The sequence below is a fragment of the Salvelinus fontinalis genome, chromosome 25 (genome assembly GCF_029448725.1).
Source record: "Salvelinus fontinalis isolate EN_2023a chromosome 25, ASM2944872v1, whole genome shotgun sequence".
NCBI classification, from domain to species: domain Eukaryota; kingdom Metazoa; phylum Chordata; class Actinopteri; order Salmoniformes; family Salmonidae; genus Salvelinus; species Salvelinus fontinalis.
Window position 1 is genome coordinate 10,215,310 of NC_074689.1, and position 19,160 is coordinate 10,234,469.

Below are 19,160 nucleotides of genomic sequence, written 5' to 3' on the forward strand. Positions count from 1 at the left end.
ACATATTTATTGTATAGCATATGTTTTGTTAGAAAAATTTGCATATTTCATGTATAAGTCATAGTTTACATTGCAGCTACAATCAGAAATTGCACCGAAAGCAGCCAGAATATTTACAGACACCAACGTCAAATAGCTAATTACTCATCATAAAACATTTCTGAAAAATACATAGTCTGCAGCAATTGAAAGACAGGCATCTTGTGATTCCAAACAATATTTCCGATTTATTAAATGTTTTACAGCGCAAACAAAATGTATCGCTATTTTAGCGTAGCTACAATAGACAGAAATAATTGTGCGCCCACGGCCAATTCACATGCACGACAGATATATGAAATAACATCATAAAATGGGTCTTACTTTTGCTGATCTTTCATCAGAATGTTGAAGAACGTGTCCTCTGTCCAGATGAGTCGTTGTTTCGATTCAGAATGGCAAATGTTCCTCTTCAATTAGCATTGGCACTAGCCGAGTGGCATAAATTTCTCCAACGTAAACACAGTCAGAGGACGGAACATGGCAAAACTCCCGAATAAAGTTTCAATAATCTGATTAACCTGTTGGGGATGGGGGCGCTGTTGAGACTATTTATGCTAATTGGGTAATTTTTGAAACGGCTTCCCACAAAATCCTTGATCGTACAATATGCATATTATTATTATTATTGGATAGAAAACAGTCTATAGTTTCTATAGGAGTTGAAATTTTGTCTCTAAGTGGAACAGAGCCCATTCTACAGCAATTTCCCTGACATGGAGTCAGATTTCGGAAATGTTGGCCACTGTTCTGAAGTCAGTTAAAAGGGCACTGTTATTGCTATGACTATACGGACACTTCTTACGTCTTCCCCTGGATGCCTTTACGTGATGACGATTCCAATGGGGTCGATTTGCGCGTTCACAGGCACTACAAATAAAATAACCCTGAGGCTAGCAAGTCTTTTCCTGGTGCGTAACGCGCGTGGAGGACTCCGACCCGCTCCTGTTCCAAGCGTTAGTTTAGCCTGTTATATTTCTCCGGTCATCTTTTCACTCGTTATAGGAGTTAAAAACATCATAAGGTAGTTAATTTAAAGCGTTTTATAGCAATTTATATCCGTTTAGTGCGATTTTGGGACATTTATTTTTGAAACGATGTGAATAGCTGGGCACGCTTTTCAGTTCATCCCGAACGCAGTTGGCATTTCCACATGGCAAGAGGACAGCTTTCCACCAAAAGACGATTACTCCCAAGAAAGGATCCTTTGCCCAAGATACTGATGGAAGAACAGCTCAAAGTAGGACATTTTTATTATGATAAATCGTTTTTCTGTCGAAACATTTTAGTTGTTTAGGACTCCATGTTTTTTGACGTAGCTTCGCTTGGCGCAAACTGTATTGAAAAGTAAGGATAAATTAAAAAATGTAATTCCGCAATTGTATTAAGAATTAAATTGTCTATCAATCCCTGTCCACCCTATATTTTTTAGTCACGTTTATGAGTATTTATGTATAAGAGTAGATCACTGTCTAAGTGGCGCAAGGACATTTTCTGACCAGCTGAGCTACATTTCACATTGTCTAACCATGATTTTGGTGGCTAAATATAAACGTTTTCGATCAAACTCTATATGGAATGTGTAATATGATGTTACAGGAGTGTCATCTGAAGAATTCTGAGAAGGTTAGTGAAAAAATTAATATATTTTTGGCGATGTTGACGTTATCGCTCACTTTGGCTAGAATCAATGCTGGGCTGCTATGTGCTATGTGCTATGCTAATATAACGATTTATTGTGTTTTCGCTGTAAGACACTTAGAAAATCTGAAATATTGTCTGTATTCACAGGATCTGTGTCTTTCGATTCGTGTATGCTGTGTATTTTTACGAAATGTTTGATGATTAGTAAGTAGGTAAACACGTTGCTCAATGTAGTTTTTCTATTCCATTTGTGACGGTGGGTGCAATTGTAACCTATGCCATCTACCTGAAATATGCACTTTTTTCTAACAAAACCTATCCCATACCATAAATATGTTATCAGACTGTCATCTGATGAGTTTTTTTGTTGGTTAGGGGCTATAAATATCTTAGTTTAGCCGAATTGGTGATGGCTACTGGTGTTGGTGGACAAATAAAAGATGGTGGATTATGCTAATGTGTTTTTAGGTAATAGATGTACATCTTTACATATTGTGTCTTCCCTGTAAAACATTTTAAAAATCGGACATGTTGACTGGATTCACAAGATCTGTGTCTTTCATTAGCTGTATTGGACTTTAATGTGTGAAAGTTAAATATTTAAAAAATATATTTTTTTTGAATTTCGCGGCACTGGTTTTTCAGTGGGGGGGGGGGGGGAGTGCCGCGAGCGGCACGCTGATCCAAGACAGGTTAAACTATATTTTATTTATTTATTATTATTTTTTTTGGGGGGGGTGGATCAGCTTAATATTGCGGAAAGAATGTTGCTTCCAATGTAATTGTCTGCATCATTTCCAATCCCTTTTTTGGGGTAAATATATATATCTATTCACGTATGCATACATATACACATATATACATACACATACCTACATAGACATACATACTTTTTTTTAAAGAGTATACCTTTATTATTATTCCCTGCAAACCCTACCACCGATCCCCCAATTGGAGTAAACTGATAAACATTTATGTTTTTACCTTCAATTTATACATCTTATACACATTTTACAGACACAGTCTACTTTATAATAGTTCTCTCTTGTTTGTTCTTAGGCCTTCCTCTATTTCTGTTGTCCATCCAGTTTGATTTCCACTTGTAACTGTGCTATTTCACAATAGCTCCGCACCTATACACATTTCACAGATCCCGTATGCCCTACATTGTTTATCTTGTTATTAGTCCCAACCTTCAGATTAAACTATATTGAAAAAACATACATTACGATGATATGGTCACATGTATCAAAAAAAATTCGAGCCGGAGACGTTAGTCGTCCATAACGACAGCTAAACAGAAGGCAAATCCATGTCCCCTTTCACGCGCTCCAGAAACAGGAAATGGCCGGTCACGTCATATAAAGAGCTTTAATTCCACCTCAGACCAAGATAAACACGAAATTTCTTCTCTCACCGCCTCTTGACAACCAGGGGAAGGTGTATGAAGTGTACGTAGACTCTTACGTATCATGCCCATGTATAGGCAGGAAGTTGAACAGAGCATCGATTTCTGACATTCCACTTCCTGGTCAGGAAATGTGCTGCAGAATGAGTTCTGTTTCACTCAGAGAAATAATTCAAACGGTTTTAGAAACTAGAGACTGTTTTCTATCCAATAGTAATAATAATATGCATTTTGTACGAGCAAGAATTGCGTACGAGGCCGTTTGAAATGGGCACGATTTAACTGGCTACTCAATACTGCCCCTTGCAGCCATAAGAAGTTAATATATATATTATATTTGAAAATCTTCAAAGTAGCCACCCTTTGCCTTGATGACAGCTTTGCACACTCTTGGCATTCACTCTACCAGCTTCATGAGGAATGCTTTTCCAACAGTCTTGAAGGAGTTCCCACATATGCTGAGCACTTGTTGGATGCTTTTCCAATTCACCCCAAACCATCTCAAAAGGGTTGAGGTCGGACGATTGTGGAGGCCAGGTCATGCAGCACTCCATTACTCTCCTTCTCTGTCAAATAGCCACAAATGATAGTCCCACTAAGCGCAAACCAGATGGGATGGCGTATCGCTGCAGAATGCTGTGGTAGCCATGCTGGTTAATTGTGCCTTGAAATCTAAATAAATCACTGACAGTGTCACCATCAAAGCACACCCACCTCATCACAACTTCTCCTCCATGCTTCACAGTGGGACCCACACATGCGGAGATCATCTGTTCACCTACTCTCCGTCTCACAAAGACACAACGGTTGGAACCAGAAATCTTACATTTGGACTCATCAGACCAAAGGACAGACTTCCACCGGTCTAATGTCCATTACTCTGTGTTTTTTGGCCCAAGCAAGTCTCTTCTTCTTATTAGTGTCCTATAGTAGTGGTTTCTTTGCAGAAATTTGACCTTGAAGGCCTGATTCACACAGTCTCTTCTGAAAAGTTGATATTGAGATGTGTCTGCCACTTGAACTCTGTGAAGCATTTATTTGGGCTGCAATCTGAGGTGCAGTTAACTCGAATTAACTTATCCTTTGCAGCAGAGGTAACTCTGTGTCTTCCTTTCCTGTGGTGGTCCTCATGAGAGCTAGAGTAGTTTCATCACAGTGTTTGATGGTTTTTGCGACTGCACTTGAAGAAATGTTAAAAGTTCTTGAAATTTTCAGCATTGACTGACCTTCATATCTTAAAGTAATGATGGACTGTCATTTATCTTTGCTTATTTCAGCTGTTCTTGCTATAATATGGACCAAATAGGGCTATCTTCTGTATACCGCCCCTGCCTTGGGCTCCCGAGTGGTGCAGCGGTCTAAGAGACTGAATCTCAGTGCTAGAGGTGTCCCTATAGACCCTGGTTCAATTCCAGGCTGTTTCACAACCGGCTTTCATTGGGAGTTGCATAGGGCAGTGCACAATTGGTCTGGAGTAGGCCATACTTGTAAATACAAATGTGGTCTTGACTGACTTGCCTAGTTAAATAAAGCAGCAACTAAAAACACTTGTCACAACTGATTGGCTCAAATGCATTAGCAAAGAAATTCCACAAATTAGCTTTAAACAAAGCACAACTGTTAATTGAAATGCATTTCAGATGACTACCTTCTGAAGCTGGTTCAGAGAATGCCAAGCGTGTGCAAGCTGTCATCAAGGCAAAGGGTGGCTACTTTGAAGAATCTCAATATTCTCAGTAACAATATTTTGGTTACTACATGATTCCATATGTGTTATTTCATAATTTGATGTATTCCCTATTATTCTACAATGTAGAAAAGTCAAAATAAAGAAAAACCCTTGAATGAGTAGGCGTGTCTAGTCTTACTTTGAGGGTTTGAGAATTAAACAAATCCCAAAGGTAACAATTCTCTGTGTCCTGAAACTATTAATTCTTCAATTAAATATATGAAGTCACCCAATTTCAAAACCAATCCTGTATGAATTAAAAGGCACTCATGAAGACACACATACTCATAAGTATCACATATCGATAAGAAAGCTTGATTCTGATAATGTTTTTTCATTATATTTTCAGGTACTTCTGTATATCAAGTTACTGCTTCGGACGCTGATGACCCAACGTATGGAAATAGTGCCCGAGTTGTCTACAGTATTCTCCAAGGACAGCCATATTTCTCTATTGATCCCAAAACTGGTAAGACACAATATTGTACACATTATCAACTTACTTTGAGTGAATGCAGTGCTGGTTTTAATTACTGTCATGAAATAGAATCAACGTAAAATATTTATACATAGTATACTATCGTCGGATATGCAGTGATTTTTTTATTAATACTTCGGAAATATCTCCACGGAAATCTCTCCACAATGGCACCTTGGTCAAATGACATACAGTACCGGTAATGATAGTAGCTATCTCTGAGATGTAAGCAAACTACAGCTATAGAGTACCACAGTATAAGTCATAATACTCAGAAAGCATATAAAGAACTACATGATGATTGGGACGAGACTACCGAATCGAGGTAAAGGTAAGAATCTCTTAATAAATAAATTGCCTTTTTTTTATTGACAGTTCTGTGGACTATATTGTGCAAGTTTTAGATTGACGCAATACCTGTTAGCAAAGTTGTCAGCTGGAGATTACGTGCAGGAGTTTACAGGGATTTGTAGTCCTGCATGATGTCTACTTTGATGCTAAATAGCATTTTCGATTCTGAGAGTAAATATAGCTGAATATATTAATAAAAGTCACCTTGTCCTAGAGAGATTTATATGGTTATCAAAATGTCACGCCAGTGTAAGCGTACACGAAATCCAGTGGTGTAAAAAGTACCCAATTATAAGTCTAAAAATATTTGGTTTTAAATATACTCAAGTATCAAAAGTAAAAGTTTAAATCATTTAAAATTCCTTACATTAAGCAACCCAGATGGCACGATTTTGTAATATTTTTTTTATTTACGGATAGCCAGGGGCACACTTCAACACTCAGACATCATTTAGAAACTAAGCATTTGTGTTTAGTGAGGCAGTAGGGATGAGCAGGGATATTCTCTTGATAAGTGCGTGAATTAGACAATTTTCCTGTCCTGCTAAGCATTCAAAATGTAACAAGTACTTTTGGGTGTCAGGGAAAATGTAAAGAGTAAAAAATACATAATTTTCTTTAGGAATGTAGTGGAGTAAAAGTCAAAGTTGTCAAAAATATAAATAGTAAAGTAAGTACAGACACCGCAAAAACTACTTAAGTAGTACTTTAAAGTATTTTTTATTTAAGTACTTTACACCACTTCACGAAACACAGCACTTATTTTAAGTGTTTCGAAAATTCCTTATGGGAAAAATTAATGGTGGAAAAAGGATTAGAACCATTTCCCTGTTTGACCGCTGGGTTTTATAGCTATTATGACACCTCCATTGTGGGGCTCTATACAACCTCCACATTCTTTATTGCAGTGGTCACCAACAGGTCGATCATCCTAGTCGATCATCAAACATTTCTGTAGAAAAGCCAACAACAAAAGCATAAATGCTTGGGCTCTGTTTTTGTGTGTTGTGCTGTTGGCGGTAGGTGCACTTGGTTCAGAAGCCCTGTGCACCAGGTAGACCATTTAATTTGTATGAAAATACAAACTTTGCCTACCCGGCGGAACAGGAGATCTTTGGCTAAATCGAGTGCGCCTACTGTGCTGTCCAATCGCATAGACAATCGGATAGAGCACCAGCTGTTCCGGGAAGACTGTGTGACCACGATCTTCGTAGCCGATGTGAGCAAGACCTTTAAACAGGTCATCATTCACAAGGCAGTGGGGCCAGACGGACTACCAGAGTGTGTCCTCAGAGCATGCGTGGACCAACTGTCAAGTGTCTTCACTGACATTTTCAAGCTCACCCTGACCGAGTCTGTAATACCCACGTTTCAAGCAGACCACCATAGTTCCTGTGCCCTAGAATGCGAAGGTAACCTGCCTAAATGTCTACTGCCCCATAGCACGTCGGTAGCTTTGAATTGCTTTGAAGGCCATGGCTTACATCAACACCATTATACCGGAAACCCTAGACCCACTCCAATTTGCATACCGCCCCAACAGATCCACAGATGACGCAATCTCAATCGCACTCCATATTGCCCTTTCCCAACTGGATAAAAGGAACACCTATGTGAGAATGCTGTTCATTGACTACACCTCAGTGTTCAACACCATAGTGCCCACAAAGCTCATCACTAAGCTAAGCACCCTGGTACTAAACACCTCCCTCTGAAACTGAATATTGGACATCCTGACGGGCCGCCCCCCAGGTGGTAAAGGTAGGCAACAACACGTCTGCCACACTGATCCTCAACACAGGGGCCCCTCAGTGGTGCATGCTTAGTCCCCTCCTGTAGTCCCTGTTCACCCACGACTGCATTGCCAAGCATGACTCCAACACCATCATTAATTTTGTTGATGACAGAACAGTCAACGACAATGATTAGTCAGCCTATGGGAGGAGGTCAGAGACCTGGCAGTGTGGTGCCAGGACAGCAACCTCTCCCTCATTGTGAGCAAGACAAAGGAGATGATCGTGGACTATAGGAAAGGAGGGCTGAACAGCCCACATTTAACATTGACTGGGCGTGTAGTGGAACGGGTCAAGAGTTTCAAGTTCCTTGGTGTCAACATCACCAACAAACTATCATGGTTCAAAAACACAAAGACAGTCGTGAAGAGGGCACAACAAAACCTTTTCCCTCTCAGGAGACTGAAAAGATTTGGCATGGGTCACCTGATCCTCAAAAAGTTCTACAGCTGGATCATCGAGAGCGTACTGACCGGTTGCATCACCGCCTGGTATGGCAACTAATTGGCATCTGACTGTAAGGTGCTTCAGAGGGTAGTGCGTACGGCCCAATACATCACTGGGGCCAAGCTTCCTGCCATCCAGGACCTATATACTAGGCAATGCCAGAGGAAAGCCCAACAATTGTCAAAGACTCCAGTTACCCAAGTCATAGACTGATCTCTCTGCTACCACACGGCAAACGGTATCGGAATGCCAAGTCTAGGTCCAAAGGCTCCTTAACAGCTTCTACCCCCAAGCTATTAGACTGCTGAACAATTAATCAAATGGCCACCCGGACTATATACATTGACACCCCCCCCCCTTCTTTGTTTTTAGACTGCTGCTACTCACTGTTTATTATCTATTCATAGTCACTTTACCCCTACCTACATGTGCAAATGACCTCGACTAACCTGTACTCCCGCATATTGACTCGGTACCGGTATCCCCTGTATATAGCCTTGTTATTGATGTGTCATTTTATTGTTAATTTTTATTACATTTTTTACTTTAGTTTATTTAGTAAATATTTTCTTAACTTATATTTTCTTAACAACTGCGTTGTTGGTTGAGGGCTTGTAAGTAAGCATTTCACGGTAAGTTCTACACCTGTTGTATTCGGAACATGTGACAAATACAATTTGATTTGAAATCCCTCTGCCTACCTACAGGTTCCACGTCCCCGGCCACAGAAAAGTTTGACGCTAGCCTATGTGAGATTTCATAACTTTTACAACCATAACTAGAGAGAGACTGTCAATGAATACAGCAAAGAGCTGCTGTTTTTATGAGTGAGTTCATGTCTAAGTTTAATTCAACCTTATTACTAAACATAAAACTAGCATTTCTCTCTACTTCCACTCGCGCTACAGCTGCAATGAATTAGCGAAGTGTATTGATAGCCTTGCGTTTTTATTATTATTAGCAGCTTGTCGTGTCTTTTAATATTGAGGAATATTTCACTTCCTCTGGTCATAGTAACAACATACATTTTTTCCTGAGGCAGATGCGGTGCGACTCGAGTTTGGCCATTAGGTGCAAGACTGTGGCCCTTCTCTCTGTTCAGTCTCACCGAAGGAATGGAAGTAGTAAGCAGGGACCGTGAGAGGCGAACCCGTTGCTGCTCTCGCCCTCCCCCCACTGAAGCTTAATACCTTGTTCAAACCAATTAGGAACTCGGAAATCTCGGACTTCCGATTTCAGTGCATTCAAGACAAATGGGAACTCTGATTTTTTTTTATCCGGCTGGGGAAATTTGTTTTGAATGGTCATCCAACTCGAAAACATCTTTCTAGAGCTCCGGCTCTCCGACCTGGTGTTCACTGACATAATTTTGTCTGAGTAGCCCAGTTGTCTTGAAACCCCATGAATATCAGACGAAGGTACCATTAGTCTAGTAAAATTAAAAAGCTAAATATTTCAATTTATGCTTCACTGTAGCTCGCGAGTACTACACCAATATCTACAGTGCATTCAGAAAGTATTCAGACCCCTTCTATGTTCCACATTTTGTTACGTTACAGCCTTATTCTAAAATGGATTAAAAAAAAAATCCTCATCAATCTACACACAATATCCCATAATGACAAAGCGAAAAACGATTTTAGCATATCTATTAAAAATAAAAAACAGAAATACCTTATTTACATAAGTATTCAGACCATTTTCTCTGAGACTCGAAATTGAGCTCAGATGCATCCTGTTTCCATTGAACATCCTTGAGATGTTTCTACAACTTGGAGTCCATCTGTGGTTAATTCTATTGATTGGACATGATTGGGAAAAGCACACACCTGTCTATATAAAGTTCCTATAGTTGACAGTGCATGTCAGAACAAAAACCAAGCTACGACGTCGAAAGAATTGTCCGTAGAACTAGGAGACAGGATTGTGTCAAGGCACATATCTGGGGAAGGGTAACAAAAAATGTCTGCAGCATTGAAGGTCCCCAAGAACACAGTGGCTTCCATAATTTTTAAATGGAAGAAGTTTGGAAACACCAACTCTTCCTAGAGCCGGCCTTTTGGCCAAACTGAGATATAGGGGGAGAAGGACCTTGGTCAGGGAGGTGACCAAGAACCCGATGGTCACTCGAACAGAGCTCTAGAGTTCCTCTGTGGAGATAGGAGAACCTTCTAGAAGGACAATCATCTCTGCAGTACTTCGCCAGACGGAAGTCAGTCCTCAGTAAAAGGCACATGACCGCCTGCTTGGAGTTTGATAAAAGGCACTTAAAGGAGAAACAAGATTCTCTGGTCTGATAAGACCAAGATTGAAGTCTTTCGCCTGAATGCCAAACGTCACGTCTGGAGAAAAACTGGCACCATCCCTATGATGAAGCATGGTGGTGACAGCATAATGCTGTGGGGATGTTCTTCAGCGGCAGAGAGTGGGAGACTAGTCAGGATCGAGGGAAAGATGAACAGCGCAAAGTACAGAGAGATCCTTGTTGAAAACAAGCTCCAGTGCACTCAGAACCTAGACTGGGGTGAAGGTTCACCTTCCAACAAGACAATGACCCTAAGCACACAGCCAAGAAAACGCAAGAGTGGCTCCGGGAGTTTATGAATGTCCTGTGGCCCAACCAGAGCCCGAACTTGAACCCGATCAAACATCTCTGGAGAGACCTGAAAATAGCTGTGCATCGATGCTCCCCATCCAACCTGATAGATCTTGAGAGGATCTGCAGTGAAGAATGGGAGAAACTCCCCAAATACAGGTGTGCCAAGCTTGTAGTGTCATACCCAAAAAGACTCAAGGATGTAATCGCTGACAAAGGTGCTGAGTAAAGGGTCTGAATACTTATGCAAATGTGATATTTCCGTTTGTTATTTGTAATATATGTAAAAACATTTGTAAAAATTGTTTTTGCTTTGTCATTATTGGCTATTGTGTGTAGATTGATGAGGGAAAATAATTATTTTCTCCATTTTAGAATAAGGCTGTAGGGTACAACGCTAGCGTCCCACCTTGACAACTTCCGGTGAAATTGCAGAGCGCCAAATTCAAATTAAATTACTATAAATATTTAACTTAATGAAATCACAAGTGCAATACATCAAAATAAAGCTTAACTTGTTGTTAATCCAGGCGCACTCTCAGGATTGCGCACCAAACAGGTTGGGGATATTCCACTGGCCTCTCATTGAAACTGCTCATTCTCCCTCAGTTTTCAGAATAAAGCCCTGAAACATTGTCTAAAGCCTGTTCACAGCTAGTGGAAGCCATATGGAACGGAATATGGGTCCTATCCCTTTAAATGGTGGATAGGCTTTCAATGGAAAAACACCCATTTCAAAATAATAGCACTTCCTGGATGGATTTTCCTCAGGCTTTCGCCTGCCATTTCAGTTCTGTTATACTCACAGACATTATTTGAACAATTTTGGAAACTTTAGAGTGTTTTCTATCCAGTTGCAGTCCCCACGTTAAAAAGGACAAGGTCACCTACAGAACTAAGCCAACCTCAGCGTGAGCTCTGGTTGAACGACAAGAACCTAACGAAATTAGCATTGAATTTCAACGTGAAGATGTGAATTTCAACGTGAAGACGATCCACATGCCGAAAGGATGAATTTCGACTATACCAGCCAGAATATATGAGCTTAAATTATGCTAACTTGGTATAAACATTGAACTCTTATTCACTAAAGTGACACCTCCTAGCCGTTGCTTTAGCGCAGAAACTGTAGACGTGGCCTAGGAGAGGACGGACAGAGTATCCATTCTACCACGCTCCAGTTCACCACTAGACATTCTTCAGAGGACCAGAAATCCATGCTGGACCACCCCGCCTTCTATGTACGACGAATCTACCGAATCGCAGCTCAGAGAAAATATGTATTGCATTATCCTTTTTCAAATGGGCGGTTATTTAGACTGCATAAGATACTGTATTTACGATAACATAGCTGCCTACTGCCCGATAGTGTCACGTTCGTCGTCCTCCTCATCTGAGGAGGAGTAGTAAGAAGGATTGGAGGACCAAAATGCAGCGTGGTAAGTATCCATTTTAATTAGAATACTTGAAACAAACAAAAAAACGAATAAACGAACGAACACGAAACAGTCCCGTATGGTGAACAAACACAGAAAGCGGAACAATCACCCACAACCCACAATACAAAACAGGCTACCTAAATATGGTTCCCAATCAGACACAACGACTAACACCTGCCTCTGATTGAGAACCATATCAGGCCAAACACATAGAAATAGACAAACTAGACATACAACACAGAATGCCCACTCAGATCACACCCTGACCCAACAAAATATAGAAACATACAAAGCAAACTAGTCAGGGCGTGACAGATAGAGACACAAAACCTTTTTGATCCTCAGTCTTCCCACTCTTTTACTCAAACCCAACCCCCTTTCCTTGTGTAACCAGCCGTCATATCTGTTCCGTCCGCTGGGGACGTTTTCCTTTATGACATATATTGTAATCAATGTATGATACATTCTGTGTATATGTAATTCTGTGTGATTATTTAGGTATTTAGTAAATAAATAATTAAACCACATTTTGCATTGCTGATTCAACTTGTTAGCCAGGGTTTGTGAAGATAACCAAGAATTTACAACTTTCAGATGAGACTGAATAAAGTGACGATTAAATATTGACTGCTACTGATGTAAAAGATTACTACGTCTTTAAGAGTTTATTCGGTAGATAACAGCTCTATAAACATTATTTCGTGGTGCCCCGACTTTCTAGTTAATTACATTTACATGATTAGCTTTATCAGGTAATATTAATAACAGAGAAATTATTTTATAGAATAGCATGTCACATCACTTAATCCGGCATAGCCAAAGACACGACAGCACAAACCTCATTCCTAAAGAACTGTTTTATTAGGTTAATGTTACGTTTTTTAAGTAATGTGTTTTTTTATCGGAGTGGTAGATCTTGGCTTGCTTTTTGACTGTGAAAGTGATCTTGACTCAAAAAAGGTTTTCATTGATTATTTATTTATTTCACCTTTATTTAACCAGGTAGGCCCGTTGAGAACAAGTTCTCATTTACAACTGCAACCTGGCCAAGATAAAGCAAAGCAGTGCGACACAAACAACAACACAGAGTTACACATGGAATAAACAAACATACGGTCAATAACACAATAGAAAAAAAGAAAGTATACAGTATATACAGTGTGTGCAAATGGCATAAGGAGGTAAGGCAATAAATAGGCCATACTAGCAAAGTAATTACAATTTAGCAGATTAACACTGGAGTGATAGATGGGCAGATGATGATGAGCAGCAGATGATGGTGTGTAAGTAGTGATACTGGTGTGCAAAAGAGCAGCAAAGTAAATAAAAACAATATGGGGATGAGGTAGGTAGATTGGGTGGGCTATTTACAGATGGACTATGTACAGCTGCAGCGATCGGTTAGCTGCTCAGGTTGGTGACCACTGCTTTAAGGTATTGTTCAGCTCCCTATTTACTCTTTAGGCCATCACTAACAATCTCCTCTAAGGTCATTTGTATTAGATGCACTCTCTCTCTCTGAGCTACAGTCAGCCTTTAAAATAAAATTAAAAAGAAAGGTTTAAAACTGTTTCACTGTTTTCAAAAATGCATATTTTGCTTTAGATGGCCTTACATGATTCTATAAAATATTTAATGCGGATGGCAAAGTGCAAGTGCACACAATACTTCTGTGTCTGTGTAAGATGGCAATGGTGTGTAGCATACATGTGTCTCGTAGCATGAACTATTCACATAGAAGCAATGCTTTAATGACCGAGATGAATGAAAGATGAATTGAAGACTAGTTCAGATAGGTCTCTTGGGAAAGTCTCTCCATAAAAATGTATATGATAAAACATGTTGCATTAGAGCATTGCAGCCTACCGAATGTCCCAACAAAATTAACATCTCCCCGTTGCCTAATCAATAACTGGATGTTGAAACCTCTGTAAATGCAGTTGATATTATTGAGTGTAAAATGGTTCATTGTTATTCTGCACCAAGCATACAGTATGTAATGGTCGTTTTTACCCATATGCAGCAGTATGCTCTTGGTCATATATCCGATGGGTTGTTTTTCTCGGGCTGACTGCATCTTGGCTGCATTATTATTCAGCATGGGCATGAGGCATGGAGGAAGGTGCATGGATGTGTGTGTGTGGGGGATGTGATTGAAGGTGTAGCCAGCAGCTGCTCTCTACACTCCATAGCAGTGTTAGCCATGCATGCTAATACAATCCTGTCTCTGTCTGCTGTTTTAGTAACTAGTAACTCCTTTTAGTAACCGAAAGGTAGCTGGTTCAAATACCTGAACCAACAGGGTGAAAAATCTGTTGATGTGCCCTTGAGCAAGGAACTTAACCCTAATTTGGTCCATGTGTGCTGTACTATGGCTGACCCTGTAAAAGAACACATTTCAATGTACCTTTCCAGTGCGTGACAATAAATAAAATACATCAAAACTACAACGGGAGTCTAATAAGGGCTATAGCACAGAGGGTATCGGAATGAGTTTCCTATACAATTTGTAGTATCTGAAAGGATTATGGTGTGTGTGTGTGTGTGTGTGTGTGTGTGTGTGTGTGTGTGTGTGTGTGTGTGTGTGTGTGTGTGTGTGTGTGTGTGTGTGTGTGTGTGTGTGTGTGTGTGTGTGTGTGTGTGTGTGTGTGTGTGTGTGTGTGTGTGTGTGTGTGTGTGTGTGTGTGTGTGTGTGTGTGTGTGTGTGTGTGTGTGTGTGTGTGTGTGTGTGTGTGTGTGTGTGTGTGTGTGTGTGTGTGTGTGTGTGTGTGTGTGTGTGTGTGTGTGTGTGTGTGTGTGTGTGTGTGTGTGTGTGTGTGTGTGAGTGTGTGAGTGACTACTGATGGTGTTACATCAAGTTTTCTGATTATAATGAAAGGTGACTGGCAGGAGTCGGTTCTGAGTGCAGGACTTTTTATTGTATACATTAACAATAATGGTTTGTCTGTAAAAGAATTGTAACCTGTATGCGGACGATACTCTGTATTATTTTGCCCCCACTGTTGACCAGGTTCTATCTGAAATATAGTATTCTTTTATTGCTTTACAGAAAACCTTTATTGATCTTAAATTCGTATTGAATGCAGGTAAAACAAAGTATATGTTGTTTTCTAGAGCACACTAAAAATTGTTATAATGATTTAAGCATATGTGCCTTGGATGGTCCCAACATTGTTCGTTTATGTCCCTGCTTACAAATATCTGAGCATTTGGATAGGTGATAAGCTGTCTTTTTAAAAAGCATATTTATGAGTTAACTAAGAAGTTGGGCTTCTTCTCTAGAAATAGGTCATGCCTTTCAGTAAATATTAGAATGCAGATCATTCAGTTGACATTTATTCCTTTCCTAGACTATGGCAACATCACCTACATGAATGCAGCTGCCACTTCATTATAGCCGTTAGAAGCAGTTTACCATAGTGCACTTTGTTTTATCACGAATGACAGGGTTTGCACTTATTACTGCTTTCTCTGTCAGAAAGTAGGATGGCTCACGTAGGTCGAAGCACTGCATTTTATTCATTTATAAAGCCCTTTTGCTAAAACTCCCACATTACCTGACGTCTTTACTTACCCATAGAAGCACGAGTTACCATTCCCGATCACAGCGATGGCTAACTCTGGAAATGATGTATGTTGCGACAGACTTAGGAAAATCTGCTTTAAGTTTCTTTGCACGACATGTATGGAAAAATCTTCAGAGTTTCCTTCATATGGATGTATTGGTTCAGTTCAGACTGTTGATTGAGGACATTAGTGTGATTGTAGTGTGATTGTTTTTCATGAGTGTGTTTATTCTTTTTATATTTCTGTATGTACATTTTCTGGTGTATTTCTGATGTGTAATTGTAAGATGCAAGGCTACCTTAAAAAAAAAAGTATTCAGACTACTTCATTTTTCTACATTTTGTTACATTAAAAGCTTTATTCTGTAATGTATGAAATACACAATGACAAAGCAAAAACAAGTTTTTTGTATATAAAAAAACAAACAACCACCTTCAAATCGAATCAAATTATTTGTCACATGCCCCGAATACAACAAGTGTAGACGTTACCGTGAAATGCTTACTTACAAGCCCTTAAACAGCAGTGCAGTTCAGGAAGAGTTAAGAAAATATTTAAGTAGACTAAAATAAAAAGTAATAATAAAAAAGTAACGCAATAAGAATAACAATAACGAGTAAATGGTCCGGTGGTGGCAATTGTATTAATTGTTCAGCAGTCTTATGGCTTGGGGTTAGAAGCTGTTGAACAGCCTTTTGGTCCTAGACTTGGTACTCCGGTACCGCTTGCCGTGCGGTAGCAGAGAAAACAGTCTATAACTGGACTGGAGTCTCAGACAATTATATGGACTTTCCTCTGACACCGCCTATTATATAGGTCCTGGATGGCAGGAAGCTTGACCTCAGTGATATACTGGGCCGTTCGCACTACCCTCTGTAGCGCCTTACTGTCAAATCCCGAGCAGTTGCCATACCAGGCGGTGATGCAACCAGTCAGGATGCTCTCGATGGTGCAGCTGTAGAGGTTTTGAGAGCATAAAAGGCATTTAGCTCATCTAGTAGGCTTGCATCACTGGTGCATCTCGCGTCTGGGTTTCCCTTTGTAGGCCGTAATGGTTTTCAAGCCCTGCCACAACCGATGAGCATCAGAGCCGGTGTAGTAGGATTCAATCTTAATCCTGTATTGATGCTTTGCTTGTTTGATTGTTCGTCTGAGGGCATAGCGGGATTTCTTATAAGCGTCCGGAGTAGTTTCCCGCTCCTGCTCTAGCCTTTAGCTCGATGCAGATGTTGCCTGTATTCCATGGCTTCTGGTTGGGATATGTACGTACAGTCACTGTGGGGACGACGTCGTCAATGCACTTATTGATGAAGCCGATGACTGAGGTGGTGTACTCCTCAATGCAGTTGGATGAATCCCGGAACATATTCCAGTCTGTGCTAGCAAAAATGTCCTGTAGCATAGCGTCCACGTCATCTGACCACCTCCGTATTGAGCAAGTCACTGGTACTTCCTGCTTTAGTTTTTGCTTGTAAGCAGGAATCAGGATGATATAATGATGGTCAGATTTGCCAAATGGATGGCGGGGGAGAGCTTTGTATGCATCTCTGTGTGCGGCGTAACGGTGTCCCAGGATTTTTTTCTTCTCTGGTTTGGTAAAACTTATGCGACTTGAAATTGACCTCAGGTGCATCCTGTTTCCATTGATTATCCATGATGTTTCTACAACTTGATTGGAGTCCACCAGTGGTCAACTCAATGGATTGGACATGATTTGTAAAGGCACCTCTCCGGAGGTGAACAAGAACACGATGGTCACTCTGACAAAGATCCAAATTTCCAGAAGGACAACATCTCTGCAGCACTCCACCAATAAGGCAGTTATGGTAGAGTGGCCAGACGTAAGCCCGTACTTGAACCCGATCGAACATCTCTGGAGAGACCTGAAAATAACTGTGCAGCGACGCTCCGCATTCAGCCTGGCAATGTTTGAGAGGATCTGCAGAGAAGAATGGGAGAAACTCCCAAATGCAAGTGTACCAAGCTTGTAGTTGTAGCGTGACACAAGAAGACTCGAGGCTGTACTCGCTGCCAAAGGTGCTTTAACAAAGCACTGAGGACTTTGTACTGAGTACAAAGTGTCTGAATACTATGTAAATGCAATATTTAATGTTTAATAAATTAGCAGGTATTTCTAAAAACCTGGTTTTGCTTTGTCATTATGGGGTATTGTGTGCAGATAAAATTGATCAAATGTAGAATAAGGCTGTAACAAAATGTGGAACAAGTCAAGAGGTCTGAATACTTTCCAAAGGCTCTGTGTGCATATATCTATATATATTTCTCTCTCTATATATATATATATACAGTACCAGTTAAACGTTTGGACACACCTACTCATTGAAGGGTTTTTATTTTTACTATTTTCTACATTGTAGAAACCATCTCAATTGGGTTGAGGTTGGATGATTGTGGAGGCCAGATCATCTAATTCAGCCCTCCTTCACTCTCCTTCTTGGTCAAATAGCCTTTACACAGCCTGGAGGTGTGTTTGGTCATTGTAAGGGGTTGAAAATCAAATGATAGTCCCACTAAGCGCAAACCAGATGGGATGGCGTATCACTGCAGAATGCTGGTTAGGTGTAGTTTGAATTGTAAATAAATCACACACAGTGTCACCAGCAAAGCACCCCCACACCATCACACCACCTCCTCCATGCTTCATCGTGGGAACCAGACACGCAGAGATCTTCCGTTCACCTACTCTGCATCTCACAAAGACACGGTGGTTGGAACCAAAAATCTAAAATGTGGACTCATCATACCAAAGGATAGATTTCCACCGGTCTATTGTCCATTGCTCATGTTTCTTGGACTAAGCAAGTCTCTTCTTCTTATTGGTGTCCTTTTAGCAGTGTTTTGTTTGCAGGAATTTGACCATGAATGCCTGATTCATGCTGTTTCCTCTGAACAGTTGATGTTGAGATGTGTCTGATATTTGAACTCTGTGAAGCATATATTTGGGCTGCAATCTGAGGTGCAGTTAACCTGTTGAGGATGGGGGCGCTGTTGTGACTATTTATGCTAATCGTGTAATTTTTGAAACGGCTTCCCACAAAATCCTTGATCGTACAATATGCATATTATTATTATTATTGGATAGAAAACAGTCTATAGTTTCTATAGGAGTTGAAATTTTGTCTCTAAGTGGAACAGAGCCCATTCTACAGCAATTTCCCTGACATGGAGTCAGATTTCAGAAATTTTGGCCCCTGATCTGGAGTCAGTTAAAAGGGCACTGTTATTGCTATGAGTATACGGACACTGCTTACGTCTTCCCCTGGATGCCTTTACGTGATGACGATTTGAATGGGGTCGATTGCGCGTTCACAGGCACTACAAATTAAAAAACCCTGAGGCTAGTCACTCTTTTCTTGGTGCGTCATGCGCCTAGAGGACACCGACCCGCACCTGTTCCAAGCATTAGTGGAGGGAGTAATATTACTCGGGTCATGTTTCTACTCGTTATGGGAGTTAAAAACATCATAAGGTAGTTAATTTAAAGCGTTTTATAGCAATTTATATCCGTTTAGTGCGATTTTGGGACATTTATTTCTGAAACGCTGTGAATTGCTGGGCACGCTTCCAGTTCATCCCGAACGCAGTTGGCATTTCCACATGGCAAGAGGACAGCTTTACACCAAAAGACGATTACTCCCAAGAAAGGAT

At 40.4% G+C, this 19,160-nt stretch overlaps 1 protein-coding gene across 2 annotated transcripts in view; it reads left to right on the forward strand.

Annotated features, from left to right (window-relative positions):
* Positions 1 to 19,160, forward strand: part of LOC129822824 (cadherin-18-like) — a 388,426-nt gene that overhangs the window by 245,628 nt on the left and 123,638 nt on the right. For both annotated transcript variants that reach the window (XM_055881258.1, XM_055881257.1), the window contains one exon: positions 5,170 to 5,289. In XM_055881258.1, the coding sequence (XP_055737233.1) occupies positions 5,170 to 5,289 (120 nt within the window). The remainder of the gene's footprint in view (positions 1 to 5,169; positions 5,290 to 19,160) is intronic.